The 15,469-nt window shown below is 44.4% G+C and overlaps 1 protein-coding gene across 1 annotated transcript in view; it reads left to right on the plus strand.

Annotated features, from left to right (window-relative positions):
• TCOF1 (treacle ribosome biogenesis factor 1) overlaps positions 1-15,469 on the plus strand; it is a gene marked incomplete in the record, with an annotated part of 159,485 nt that overhangs the window by 119,574 nt on the left and 24,442 nt on the right. The window contains 6 exon segments of the mRNA XM_077468300.1: positions 522-695; positions 2,333-2,452; positions 2,984-3,121; positions 8,101-8,238; positions 10,415-10,549; positions 15,017-15,175. Of these exon segments, the coding sequence (XP_077324426.1) occupies positions 522-695; positions 2,333-2,452; positions 2,984-3,121; positions 8,101-8,238; positions 10,415-10,549; positions 15,017-15,175 (864 nt within the window).

Consider the following 15,469-nt stretch of genomic DNA (forward strand, 5'->3'; position numbering starts at 1 on the left):
TTCCATCTCAGGGAACTTGTCAGAAGTTATGCTGATAAGAGGAGCAAAACCGCAGAAACACACAGGACTTAGGTCTTTGGAGAGAGATAAGAAAACACTACAGATGTATGTGCCTAGGTCAAATTTCATGAATCTGGTTTACAGCCATTTTAATGCTTTACATAGCCATCCCTGCAAAAGTTCAAATTTAAGCTGCTTAGGCCCTGCATTGCATTGTGGAGTGTGGTCAAGACAGTCTTCAGCTCCAAATTTTCGGAAAGCAAGCATAGCCAGGCTGTAGGCCTGCAAGGCTTTGAGAAGTGGAATGTGCAGATAAGCACCCGGTGGCACCTAGTCTTCAATTAAGGATTCGATTTTTGCCTTATATTTGGTTTGATTTACATTTCAAGTCCATTTACTTGTATGATTTGAAAGTGAAACGCAAGTTTTAAGGACGCAAAAACTTGACAAACGATTATTTACATTGCACTGTAAAGAATGCCTCGTGTAACACTTATTTTAATTTCTTTGGCAATTAAAAGGTAAAAACTAAGAGTCTTCCAACGCTAATGGAACAATCTGCAAAGGCTCCACTGACATCTACAGAAGTGAAGGGAAAAGCCACAAGTCTGACCAGAAGTCCAGTGGTTGGAAAACCTGCAACTGCCGACACTTCAAGCAGCTCCTCAGAAAGCGACGAGGAGCTGGTTATAAAGGTATATTGGGGTGGTCATTGTTTTTATCTGCAGTTGTGTTTTACTAGCGTCTTTTTATGTGCAGTTTATTTGGTATTTTACGTCCAATACACAGATGTTTTCTTCAGCTTGATAAAAGTTTAAACTAACTGGCTATCAGAGTAGGTCACTGAAGTCTCCTTAGTTTTGGCATTTCCTGGCAAGATATGCCACATATCTCCTCACATGGCTTTGTAACTTTGGGCTGCTCAGATCTGGTGCTGAGTTTCAAATCCATGTAATACACCTGCTGTGGTCCTTATTAAAGGTTTTGCTCCTCACTCGTGTTTTTTTTTTTTTTGTTTTGCATCAGAGAATGCAGCTTTAGGAGCTTGCTATCCTGTTTGGCTCTATTTGTATGTATGGTAGAACCCTATACTTAACTGTCCCCCGTCCCCCAAAACCTATGCTAAATAGCCTGTGTAAGAAAGATGTGTGTACTTTCAGGCTGCTCCAGTCTGGTCACATGGTCATGCTCCCTTGTGTCAGCCAGCACAAAGCCCTCTCTCCTCTCCCCTGTATCTGTCGCTACCTGACACGAGAAATCGCTTGACCAGACCGGAGCAGCCGAAAGTATTTGCATCTTTCTTACACAGGTTAGTATGCATAAGTGTTAGGAGGGCAAAGGGGACAGTTCTAAGAGTAGTTAGGGTCATCCTGGAATTCCACCGTAAGGGTAGCATTTGCTAAGCGAAGAAAAGCAGTGGCTGTGGTGGAAATAAATATTAAAGCAGGGGTGCTCAACCTTTTGAAGAGCGAGGTTCACTTAAGCAACTTGTTAATCGGTTGTGGGCCACGATGAGCAGGTGGATGGCATATGCAAAGTGGTAACGGACAAAGCCCACTCTTCTCTATAGAGCCCATTCTATTGCGGGTGCAGCACAGTGCATCTTTGGCTTTCTGGGTTAGCTGCACTTTGCCATAGACTTCTAATATATCCTGCAGGTGTGGTGCACCTGGAGAGAGTGCAACAAACCTGCAGGTATTAGCAGAAGTCGCACTGAGATCAGTTTTGAATGCACCCCAGTAACCAGTGCAGAACAGATATGCCCATATATACACTGTAATTTTAGTAATAAAATTACTTTTAAGTCTTTTTATTCAGGTATCACCAGCTGTTGCTGTCCCAGCAGAGTACATTTGGTATCACTCTGCCTAATTGACATTCAGTTAGGCAGTCCAGAATATATACACATTTTTTACACTGACACAGGTTTATTTCCTTTTGTAGTGTTCACTGTGGGATTATTTTTAATCCTCAACACATAGCGCATCGTCACACATTTAATCACTTCTCCATATTCCCGGTGTTCAGGGAATTTCAGGTGCAGCAGGCGATTGTCAGCGCTTCCCTTTACCACTTATACATTTGTACAAGGCAAGCAGGAACTCCTAGTCAGTGACTTACTAAATATTGGAGCTAGGGAATCCAAATGACTGCAAGGCAGCTAGATTTTGGATGGTTACCAATAGAAACTTGGTGTATTTCACAAGAAAGATGCATTTTGTAACCAAATTAGCATTGATGGCTAAGACATGATTGCATTATGACCTGAACCCGAGTTCTCTTAAGTTTTATTCCTGCAGTCATAGGTTTCTGATATTTTTTTCCTCTCTAGCCTACTGCAGCACAGCCTAATGTTGAAAAGACTACAACACAGAGTCCTGCAGTGCTACAGAAGAAGCAAGAGAGCAGTTCAGAGGAGAGTGACTCTGATGAAGAGGAACCTGTGAAAAAGGTAAGGAATAGGGGTACATTCCCCCTTTAGCTTTCTCAATAAGACAGACAGTAAAAATCTGTTTGTATTTATTTATTTTTTCTCATGCGTGTGTCAGGTATCTCCACTCATGGCACACTGTAGCTATTTAAGTCAAGCAATGGTGTTTCAGTTCCTCTTGCTGCTGTGTTCGTTATATACAGAGACTTAAAGCTGAACACCGGGCAAAACACTAAATACACATATAAAAACTATATAAGGGAGTTTTACCTGCATGGTGCATTTCTGACATCTTTCACAGCTCTGTCACAACACACTGCCTCTTGCTTAAATACTGAGCCATCTGGACATATATGCAGAAAGGGAAACGGGAACTCCTGGTCTCCTTTTTGATGGTCACTAATAGAAATTGGTGTATTTAACAAGAAAGATGTGTTTTAATACCAAATACTAGCATGGGGGGCTGAGACATGATTGCATTACAACCTGAGGTTTGGACGTTCTTAAGTTTATATTTGCAGTCATGAGGCTTTGTTTTATTTTTCCCTCTAGCCTCCTGCAGCTACTCCAAAACCTGCAGCAAAGCCTAGTGTTAGGAAGACTACAACACACAGTCCTGCAGTGCTACAGAAGAAGCAAGAGAGCAGTTCAGAAGAGAGTGACTCTGATGAAGTGGAACCTGTGAAAAAGGTTAGTAATGGAGAGGGGGGGGGGGGGGGGGATTCCCCTTTTTAGCTTTTTTCAATAAGACAGCCTATACAAAACTGATGTTTGAATAACCCAGGATTTTTTTCTATCATGAGTGTGCTAGTAAGGTATCCCCAATCATGACACTGTAGCTATTCAAGTCAAGCAATTGGGTTTCAGTTCCTCTTGCTGCTGTGCTCTTTATATACAGAGACTTAAAGCTAAACACCGGGCAAAATACTAAATACACAGAAGCAAGAGTGGTTCAGAGGAGAGTGACTCTGATGAAGAGAAACCAATAAAACTGATGTTTGATGAATAAGCAAGGATTTATTTATTTTTTTAGATCTCATGAGTGTGCCAGTAAGATCTCACCACTCATGACACACTGCAGCTATTCAAGTCAAGCAATGGGGTGTTTGTTCCTCTTCCTGCTATGTTCTGTATAATAAAATATACAGAGACTTAAGCCTAGTACACACTACTAGTTTTTGTTTGCTCATTCTGATGTTAGTACAGCGATCTCCCCTGCTGTGGTGTTGTGTTCTGACAGGAGGACGCACCGCCTGACAGTTGTGATGAGGGATTTAGCTGTTGCCCAGCTCTGTCAGCATAGTATTCAGAATTGTGATGGTAAGAGGCAGCATCTTCACTGAGAAAAAGGATGTTGCCTAGTTTTAGGTGATTAAACATTGGCAATAAAACTAGACAGGAAGTCCCCTCCCAGGCATAACCCCACCCCTTTAGGCAAGTCTTCAGTTGTTTTGCTAGGGTCTCATTTTGCTACGGTCGCATCCTGGCTTTCCTCCAATCTGCATTATTCTGGGGCTAGCTTTCCCTTTTACAGAGACCAATTGCTTCACATTCTTCTGTGCAAGTTGTCACATGTATTATTACACTGGTCAGGACTCGACATGTATTATTACACTGGTCAGGACTCGACTTTGTACTCCTATATTCCAGAACTCTGTTTGAACCAAGCCATGATATTCTCTTCATTCTTCTGACTCGGAAGGTTATTTTTCTGGTTGCTATTAATTTGGCTTCTAGCATTCTGGAAACAGTTGCCCTTTCTTGTAAGGAATTATTCCTGGTGCCCTACCATGACAAGGTGCCTTATGGCCTCAGCTGTCGTTTTTACCGAAGCTTTTTTTTTTTTTTTTTTTCCTCTTCCATTTCAGCCATCTGCTGTGGTCAGCCATTGATGGACACTATATAATTTTAAGTGGAATTATGGAATAACTACATTTAAAACTGTCCCCTCCCTCCTCCTAACACCTATGCTTACTAACCTGTGTAAGAAATATGTATATACTTTTTTCAGGTTGCTCTGGTCCAACCTCGTAATCTAGCTCCCCTGTCAACCAGCACTGCTGCAGGGGACAGGGGGGGAGTGCTGTCAAAAGATAGGCCATTGAAGTCTATTGGTAACGTCACTGCTCCCAGCTTTACTAGCTGTTGAAGCATTCTTCCTCTAACCTGCAATTTCCACTAGATGACACAAATCATGTTACCGGACCAGAGCAGCCTGAAGTATATGCAGTGAGGGGAAAAAAAGTATTTTATCCTCTGTTAATTTTGTACGTTTGCCCACTGACAAAGAAATGATCAGTCTATAATATCTTATTGGTCGGTTTATTTTAACAGTGAGAGACAGCATAGTAACAAATATCATGTATATATTATAAATTGATCTGCATTTTAATGAGTGAAATAAGTATTTGATCCCCTATCAATAAGCAAGATTTCTGGCTCCCAGGTGTCTTCTATACAGGTAACAAGCAGAGATTAGGAGCACTCCCTTAGAGAACACCTGTCCACAGAAGCAATCAATGAGATCCATTCTTTCCACCATGGCCAAGAGCAAAGAGCTGTCCAAGAGTGTCGGGGACAAGATTGTAGACCTACACAAGGCTGCAATAGGCTACGAGACCATCGCCAAGCAGCTTGGCGAGAGGGTGACAACAGTTGGTTCGATTATTCGAAAATGGAAGAAACACAAAATAACTTAATCTCCCTGGGTTTTGGGCTCCATGCAGGATCTCATCTCATGGAGTTTCAATAATCATGAGAACAGTGAGGAATCAGCCCAGAACTACACGGGAGAATCTAGTCAATGATCTCAAGGCAGCTGGGATCTTAGTCACCAAGAAAACAATTGGTAACACACTATGCTGTAAAGGACTGAAATCCTGCAGCGCCTGTAAGGCCCGCCTTCTCAAAGCACATGTACAGGCCCATCTCAACTTTGCTAATGAACTGAATGTTTCAGAGGAGAACTGGGTGAAAGTGTTGTGGTCAGATGAGACCATAATCTAGCTCTTTGTCATCAACTCTACGCGCCCTGTTTGGAGGAGGAGGAATGTTGCCTATGACCCCAAGCACAACATCCCCGCCATCAAACAAGGAGGTAGCAACATTGGGGGGGGTGTTTTTCTGCTAAGGGGGCAGGACAACTTCACTGCATCAAAAGGACGATGGACGGGGCCATGTACCATCAAATCTTGGGTGAGGACCTCCTTCCCTCAGTCAGGGCATTGAAAATGGGTCGTGGATGGGTATTCCAGCATGACAATGACCCAAAATACATGGCCGAGTCAACAAAGGAGTGGCTCACAAAGAAGCACATTAAGGTCCTGGAGTGGCCTTGCCAGTCTCCAGACACTAATGCCGTAGAAATTGTGGAGGGAGCTGAAGGTTCGCATTACCAAACATCGTCCTCAACCTTAATGACTTGGAGAGGATCTGCAATGAGGATTGGGACAAAATCCCTCCTGATGTGAGCAAACCTGGTGGCCAACTACAAGAAACGTCTGACCTCTGTGATTGTTAGCAAGGGTTTTGCAAAGTGGTCAAATACTTATTTCACTGATTTAAAATGCAAATCAATTTATAACTTTTCTGAAATACATTTTTATGGATATTTTTGTTCTGTCTCTCACTGCTAAAATAAACCTACAATTAAAATTATAGACTGATCATTTCTTTGTCAGTGGGCAAATATACAAAATTAGCAGGGGCTCAAATACTTTTTCATCACTGTACACAGGTTAGTATGTTTAGGTGTTTAGTAGGGGGGAGAGGTCAGTTTTAAGAGCCGTTAGGGTTATCCTGGAATACCACTTTAAAGGTAGCATTTACTAGGAGTAGAAAAGCAGGCTGTAGTGGAAATATCGAAGCATGACTTAAAGCAAGGGTCAGCAAACCATAGCTTGCGATCTGCCAGTAGATTGCGCTTGGTGACTGATAGATCCTGATCTGGGCTTGCTGACCCTTCATCCCAGAGCATCAGAGTGCAATTCAGAGGTACTACTTGTAAATTTGGATGTTTAGTTAGGAGCAGGGAGCTGCATAATCCGATGCCTCCTCTGTAGTCCTGGCTCCTGTCCCATGCAGAGTGATACCAACTGCATCTCTTATGCCGGAATAGCGGTCTCCAGAACAGTGCCAGCAGCAGGAAAGAGATCTTCAGGTCAGTGTGAAGCATTACACTGGGCATAATAGTATAGGGCTGATTTCACACTGATGTGCTGCGGTTTAACCACAACGAGGATGCAGTGCAATGTACCTGCGGGTTTGCTGCACTTAGCTATAGATTTCAATTTTACTCTGTGGATTTGGTGCACTTCCTGAATGCAGGCGTTTGTGTGCCTTCAGAAAGTGCATCACACCTGCGTAATATAATAGAAGTCTGTGGAAAAGCTAACCCCGGTAAGTTGCAGATGTGCTGCACTGCGCCGTGCAGGTAAACCGCAGCACACTAGTGTGAAAGCAGCCTTATAGGGGGCTTACAACAGTAAGGGTTCATTTACATTTGCAGTTTGGGGCATGCTAAATACCCATAGTTAAGACATGATTTATCATCCCCATCCCAACGCACCACTTTTAGCTGCAGTAGCCCAAGTGTGTACAAATGTTACAGCCTCAGCAGGAGTTCTATGTCCTATCAGGGTTGGTGGGTGTAGCCGCTGCCAAGTATGACCCATTCAAGTGAATGAGGCCACTCTGCAAGTGCCCTGCAACCTTGTGCAGTACAGCAAACAAGGGATTAAAGCAGGCGGCCTTGTGTTGCTTTCTCACCTCCTGCTTTAACCCCTTGTACCCTGCAGAAGCATGCAATTGTGGGGCACTTGCAGAGTGGCCCCATTTCCATGAATGGGTCGCAAGTGGTAGCACCCACCAAAAGCAACAGGGGTTTTAATTCCTGTTGTGGCATGTGTACACCTTTTGGCTGCTGTCTCCGCAGCTAAAGGGGTAGAGATTGGGGAAAATAAAAAAAGCAACGCAACCGCAGGGTTTTAGCACCCCCAAACTTTACGTGTGAATGAGCCCTAAGGGTGCCGCTACCGAATGCAACTAAGGGCACATTCACAAGTGTAGCAGGCACTGCTGTTCCTCTAAAAAGTGAGCAGGGTGTGTTTGACAGGTGGTGAGGTTGCCTCTTCACCCATCTGATTTAAAACCATGGTTTCCGTGCAATGCATGCGATTGCGAGACAGTAGTATGGCAGTTGGGGGTTTAAACTAGGTTTGAGGAGGCGACGCAGGTGACACCATTTCAATCTTTGACTTAGCCCATATTGTTCAGGTAGATCTCCACCTTTTTTTTAAGGTTGCCTACCCCTGAGTTAAAGGGATGCGTAGGGTGTCATGGGTGGCCTTCTTTTGAACTATTGTCTGTCTGTTATATTCATTCTCCCGCTTTAATTATTCCTGAGTCACATGGACATGTAAAAGGCAAAGGAAGCAGGAACTCCTGGTCAGTGATTTTCTAAATATTGGAGCTAGAGAATCCAAAGGACAGCAAGGCAACTAGATTTTTGATGGTCGCTAAAAAACTTGGTGTATTTCACAAGAATGATGTATTTTAATAGAATACCAAATTCTAGCATGGACGACTAAGACATGATTGCATTACAGTCTGAGATTTGCAAAATCTTAAAATTATCCCTGTAGTTATAGGTCTGTGCTTTTATCCTCTAGCCTCCTGCAGCTACTCCAAAACCTGCAGCACAGCCTAGTGTTAAGAAGACTACAACACACAGTCCTGCAGTGCTACAGAAGAAGCAAGAGAGCAGTTCAGAGGAGAGTGACTCTGATGAAGAGGAGCCTGTGAAAAAGGTAAAGAATGGGGGTAAATTTATCCTTTTTAGCTTTTTCAATAAGACAGCCTATAAAAAAGTGTATGTGTGTGTGTATATGTATGTGTGTGTGTGTATATGTATGTGTGTGTGTGTATATGTATGTGTGTGTGTGTATGTATGTATGTGTGTGTGTATGTATGTGTATGTATATGTATATATATATATATATATATATATATAAATAATTATATTGAAAACGGGCTTACATCCACTACCTCAGTGCTTATTGAACCTTCAACTTTAAAACCTGTAAAGATTTCCAAAAGATAGCAGCCACTTAAATTCATAAGCTGTATTAATAAAAAATAGTAAATGTCCACAGGCACCTCAATAGGTACCTATATATACCATAGCAGTGCTACTGTCATTAATTGTTTTGACCAGCTTTCATATGATATTCACATATGAGAAAAGATGTATAGCAGAGTGATAGCCAGTCCAAAAGACACAGATGGTGGTAGAAATGTGGAATCTGAAGTGCACCTCACACCAGAGATCCTCAAACCGTGAGTCACACTCCCCCCTAAGGGTTCACACTCACCAGAGAGTTGTATACCAGTTGCTGTGTGGTGGAGTGATGGCCGTTGCGTGTGCTTTTTTAAGAGATTGGGACGGCCGCGCGCTGAGATAGTCAATCTGGGTTGCAGTCTGTAGACATAAATACCGGAGAGCCGCAAAGCCACGCCCTACGACGAAATGTGTCAGTTTGTGACCGGAAGTGACATTTCGCATTCCACAGCCAGGAAGAGACAACCGGAAGTAAGTGGTGGACGCCGGCTTCTTAGTATCTCTCGTGTTAAATCCTGTGCTGCGAGTAACGCTACAGTGTGTAGCATTGGATACTGCTGGATTGCATTAAAGCGTGTGAGTGGTAATTGTAATAAAAGGATTTTAAATGGAATTGCGCTATATGGAGCCCTTTTCTCTTATCTGAGCACACGATGAAGATGATTTGCAGTGCTGACATTATCCAGGAAGGGGGATGACAGTCATTTAAAAACATTCCAATGCTTAATGTTTTTAACTCTCTGAGTGTGACGCACATTTTTGAAGATTTCTGGTGTGATGTGCACTTGCACAGATTCCACATTTATACCACCATCTGTGTTTTTTGGACTGGCCATCACCCTCTGCTATACATCTTTTCTCATCTGTGAATATCATATGAAAGCTGGTCATAACAATGACAATAACGCTGCTATGGTGTGTGTATATTGAGGTGCCTGTGGACATTTACTATTTTTTTTTATTTATAAAAAAAACTGAATAACCCAGGTTTTTTTTTTTTTTTTTTTTTTTTTTTATATCTCTCATGAGTGTGCCAGTAAGGTATCACCACTCGTGGTACACTGCAGCTATTCAAGTCAAGCAATGGTGTTTCAGTTCCTTCTGCTGCTGTGTTCTTTATAAACAGAGAATTAAAGCTGAACACCAGGGCAAAATACTAAATACACATAAATACATTTAAGGGAGTTGTTTTACCTGCAAGGCGTATTTGGGATTTTTCACAGCTGTCACACCACACAGCCTCTTACTTAAAGAGGAACTGCAGTCTGCTCACATAATTTGTAATAAAAACAGCTTTGCCATTCTGAAGCTTCCCTCCAACCACTTTGCATATTTGTTTATATATACCGTGATTCTGTACTTGCCAAATATGCTGCAGAAATCACCCTCCACTGAGTCTGGCTGCCACCATTTTAACTGTGGGCAGCTGAAGCTGCTGCCTGTTCTCTTCCTGGATTTACACAGACACACAGAGGCAAACCTCCAGCTCTGCAGCTTTCATGGGCCCTCTTATGACTCCTTCCCCCTCCCTTCCTGGTAAACTCTCACAAGAGTGAGAGCTGTGTATGATGTCATAAGCCTAGGCTAATCACCAGACAAGAAACCGGAAGTGAGCTGTATAAGGTATTTACTGGCAGGAAAGTTTTATCCAAAGTTAAAACAAGGGCAGAAGATTTAATAGATGGAAAGCTGAACAAAATGCCTGAAGGTCCGCTTTAATTACTGAGCCATCTGGACATCTATGCAGAAAGGGAAGCAGGAATTCCTGGTCTCCTTTTTGAAGGGAAAAAATTGGGGATTGCACTACAACCTGGGGTTTGCAAATTCCTGCATTCATAGGTCTTTGTTTTATTTTTCCTCTCTAGCCTACTGCAGCTACTCCAAAACCTGCAGCACAGCCTAGTGTTAAGACTACAACACAGAGTCCTGCAGTGCTACAGAAGAAGCAAGAGAGCAGTTCAGAGGAGAATGGCTCTGATGAAGAGGAGCCTGTGAAAAAGGTAAAGAAAATGAGTAAATTGACCCTTTAGCTTTCATTTTTACCTAAGGTGGTTCCTTCCTTCCATCTCAACCAGGGCATAGTGTTGCCTTCTTTCTGCCCTAAGCTGCAAATGCCGGAGGACAAGGCTCTTCACACTTTTGGCGTGTTTTGCATCTACTGCTGCAATAGTGAAATCTTTTTTTTCGCTTTCATTCATTGACGGACACAGCTTCATTAAATCTTGACCGCAGAGTTATTACGCCACCTTCAGGAGAAGACTAGGCAGGACGTGTAACACGTGTAAAACAGAACTGTACAGTTCCACCCAAGGTGTGGTCCCTCTGGCTATAACCCCTCAGCCTGCTTCCTGCAACTCAATTTTTTTCTGCCTAGTGAAGGAGAAGGACCTAGGCTCCCTGCCGGGACCATCGGTCCTGGGAATTTTTTTCTAGATTTTGCCTTTTGCGCAAGATACTGATCCTGTGATCTTCTATCAACAGCCGGCTGGGTTACAGGCTGGATAATATAGATCCTTGTAGTCTCCCCAGCCTGGCCATTGATCGTGTGCAGGCCCTAGCTACGCGCTGGGTCGGCCACGACATGCCCCTCAGGCTCCAGGGGCAGCCGATGAGCTACATGCTCCGGGGCACACATATGACCGGGCTACGGATGTCTTTGTCACAGTGTGCCGTGTCCAGCAGCCACCCCGTACTGCTCGGGTGTGGGTCTGTGGTGGGATGCCTCCAGCTCGTCCGGACGGTAAGTACAGCCCTCCCTGTTGAGGTGCAGCTGGGAGGTCGTTTAGGGGGTCCCTCTTCTCCCTTTCCTCGATCCTTGTATTCCCTCTAAGTGTGTTTTTCCCTTCAGACAAACTACAGACTCTCAGAGCCGCGGTGAAGTTGTTGATGAACCGCAGGTGGTAGTCACTGTGTTACTGCATGCGAGTGCTAGGTCTCATGGTAGCCTCCTTTGAGGCGGTACCATACACCCAATTTCACACCAGAGTCTTGCAGAGGGAGATATTGTCCAAATGGAACAAATCCCCGTTATCCCTGGATCGGCCGATTCGGGTGAGCCAGTTAGTCAGGGACTCTCTGGTGGCTGAGGTCTTCGGCGCTTTGGTCCGGGAAATGGTTCATGCCTCTTCCATTAGACGGTGATCACAATGGACGCCAGCCTGACCGGCTGGGGTGGAGTGCTCGAAGTACAGTCGACCCAGGACCTTTGGTTGCGGGAGGAATCCCAGTTACCGATTATTGTGCTTGAGCTTCGAGCGATCGGGCTATGTCTCTCCACATGGTCAATGAGGCTATGAGGGCGTCCGATCAGGATCCAGTCAGACAATGCCACGGCGGTGGCATATGTCAACCATCAAGGAGGAACAAGGAGCTCGGCTGCAGCACGAGAGGTCGCTGTCATTCGGTGGGCAGAGCAACACGTGTCGGCCATATACATCCCAGGAATAGAAAAGTGGCAGGCAAACGATCTAATGCCGCGTACACACGGGCGGACTGTATGGCGTACTTAGTCCGTCGAAACACATTTCAGCGGACAGTCCGCTCGTGTGTGGGCTTCAGCGGACTTTTTCAGCGTGCAGTCCGGCGTACTAAGAATTTCGGATTTTTCAAAATTCTGTCCGTCGTACTTTGGTTTCAGCGGACAATCCGCTCGTCAGTATGCTAGTTCGACGGACTAAGAATGGCACATGCCCAGAAAGGATTAACATGGCGGAAGGGTGCTTTGCTGTGTATTGGATTCCTATTTCTAGTCCCGTCGTACGTGCTGTACACGTCATCGCGCAAGCTTTCGTCGGACTGTTTGGGTATCCGTGTGTGGTCAAGTCCGTTCAGTGGAAAGTATGACGGACTGTCCGTCGGATTGTATGACGGACTAAGTACGCCATACAGTCCGCTCGTGTGTACGCGGCATAAGTCACCAGATGCTGGATCCAGAAGAATGGTCATTGCATCCAGGGGTGTTCAGGCTTCTTTGCCTGCCGTGGGGCACACCAGATGTGGATCTTCTGGCCTCTCGGCTCAATGTGCAGAGGTTCGTGTCCAGGACAAGAGATCATTGGGCGGACGCGTCGGGCGTGTTGATGGCTCCATGGGAGCAGTACCGGCTAATTTACGCCTTCCCTCCGCTCAAACTGTTGCCTCGTCTGCTTCACAGGGTGGAGGCCGAGGGTATTCCAGTGATACTGATTGCTCCAGATTGGCCCCAGTGTCCCTGGTACGCCGACCTAGTACGCCTGGTGGCGGATGCTCCCTGACGGTTGCCGATGAGAGAAGACATATTGCAAGGTCCGATACTCTATCCTGCTTTACCATCACTGGTTTTAATGGCATGCCTGTTGAAAGCCAGGTGCTAAGGAACCAAGGTCTGTCGAACTCTGTTATCTCCACCATGCTAAGGGCACAAAAAACTTCTCGGAAGATATACCATCGTACATGGAAGGCTTATATCTTCATGTGTGAGGAGATGGGGTGGCGTCCGTGCCCCTATTCCATTTCCAGGATCCTGCTGTTCTTACAGCAAGGAGTGGACCAGAAACTGGCTTTAAGCACCATCAAGGAACAGATATCAGCCAAGGCTGTCTTTTTCCAACGACCTCTGGCGTCTCACTCATTGGTAAGCACCTTTGTGCAAGGGGTTCAGCATGTAGTCCCTCTGGTGCGACCACCCCTACCTCCGTGGGATCTGAAACTGGTGCTCTCGGAGTTTCAGAAACCTCCATTTGAGAACATCAGGGAAATTCCCTTGTTGACTCTTTCTCAGAAAGTGGTCTTTCTAGTGGCTCTTACATCTGCCAGGAGGTTTCTGAGTTGGCGACCTCTGTGTCCTAACGCACCCTAAGGAGGTGGCCCTCCATTCCCTGGCCATTGAGGAGCACCTCTGGTTGTGGATGAAGTTATGTTTACTGTTTCCACCCCTCGTTATGACACTGCTTGGGGACGTCCCTATGGTCAAGATTTAACGGAGCTGTGTCTGTCAATGAACGAAAGATGCATGTCTTCCATTTCAATTATTGCTCCCACAGTTTTCTTCACACCAAGCTGCTTGCCTATTGCAGATTCGGTCTTCCCTGCCTGGTGTAGGTCTACAATTTTGTTGCTGGTGTCCTTCAACAGCTCTTTGGTCTTCACCATAGTGGAGATTTATACTGATAACAAGTTCAAACAGGTGCCATTAATACAGGTAATGAGTGGAGGACAGAGGAGCCTCTTAAAGATGATACAGGTCCATAAGAGCCAGAAATCTTGCTTGTTTGTAGGTGACCAAACCATAATTTGCAAATAAATTCTTTAAAAAATCAGACCATGTGATTGTCTGGATTTGTTTCCACATTTTGTCTCTCATAGTTGAGGTATACCTATGACAATTACAGGCCTCTCTCATCTTTTTAAGTGGGAGAACTTGCACAATTGGTGGCTGACTAAATACTTTTTAGCCCCACTGTATTTGCTTAGTGGGTTGTAGCTACCTTCAGGTGTTGACACTGGCACACCCAATACAGCAAGTTGACTCCCCTATATAACCCCTCCTCCTTCCAGGAGGTTTTTTGCCAGTGTCTAAAGGTGTTGGCACGAGTGAAGATGTCCTCTGCGGAGCTCCAGGAGGGATCCATGCTTTATTTAAAAAGCCTCCACAACCGGATCCATCCTGCCACTGTGGCTCCATTATGGTACCCGGGCCTCGCATAGAAGAACAAGGTTTTGCTTGTAACGCTCCTCTGAGGGCTGGACCCTAGGAACCAGAACCATTTTTGGTCTTGCTTCATTACCTAAAGCTATCCTGAGGGGTGCTATACATGGTCCAAAGGAGTGGAACCCCTATTAAAAGGGCCACCGTATTTGAAGGTTTAACCACGCTGCCCGCCGTGATGGGTGAAGTTTGGATCTATCTGTTTACAGCAGTATCCTGCAGCAAGGAAAATGTAAGAGGAAAGCATAGGAACTGCAAAGTCCACCTATGACTTTTCTTTCAATTGTATTGTAAAAATGCCTTAAAAACTCCTCTAGAGGGAGTAATAGTGTATAGACCCTGTTTAAATCTGTGCTAATACAGCGTGTGTCTCAGCAGCTGTAGAGGGGGGTCGATGAAGAATGAGAAGGAAAATAGGATTTTTTAAATGGCTTACTTGTAAATTCCTTTTCTTGGAGTACATCATAGGACACAGGACACCCCTCTTTTTTATGGGGTGCAAGTATATTGCTTGGCTACAAAAATTGAGCTACTCCTGGAACGAGGAGGGGTTATATAGGAGTCAACTTCCTGTATTGGGTGTGCCAGTGTCAACACCTGAAGGTATCTATAACCCACCAAATAAATACTTAAGGCTTTGTGTCCTATGATGTACTCCAAGAAAAGTATTTTAGGGGTAAGCTGTTTTAAAAATCCTATTATTTTGCTTTGTTTGGTTGTATATTGTCCATCATTTTAGATTTTAACACATTTTTACATTGTTTTGTTTGCTTATGAAAAGTTAACCTCAAGTTTTGGAAAAACACAGAAGAAACCTGAACCAGCAGCCAGTCTTACAAAACTGACGTCTTCATCACCAGCTAAGAGCACAGTTGTGACTAAACCGAATGACAACTCTGACATGGCTTCTTCAGACAGTGAGGAGGACAGGCCTGTTCAGGTGTGTTAACTTTTACACAGTTTCTCAGATATGAGGGCTGGCAACTGTTGGTGTCTTGGACTCAGGGCCCCACAGAGGACTATTTTGTAAAGTTTTTGTGTTTCCTACCTGTTTACGTGGCGTTTGTGTTGTTTATACCACTTTAGATACTCTTTATACTCTCGCTGCATATAGATTGGGCACAGAAACTAAGCAATCCATTAATATATCTTAATTGAAGATTTAAAATTTAACTTATTTGTTCAGGTCACATGAGCGTTATCCACCTCCTCTGTTCCGCATGGTTCAGGTTGG

Source organism: Lithobates pipiens, unplaced genomic scaffold (assembly GCF_037356315.1).
Source record: "Lithobates pipiens isolate NorthernLeopardFrog02 unplaced genomic scaffold, aLitPip1_a1.2 Scaffold_8, whole genome shotgun sequence".
Taxonomy (NCBI): Eukaryota; Metazoa; Chordata; class Amphibia; order Anura; family Ranidae; genus Lithobates; species Lithobates pipiens.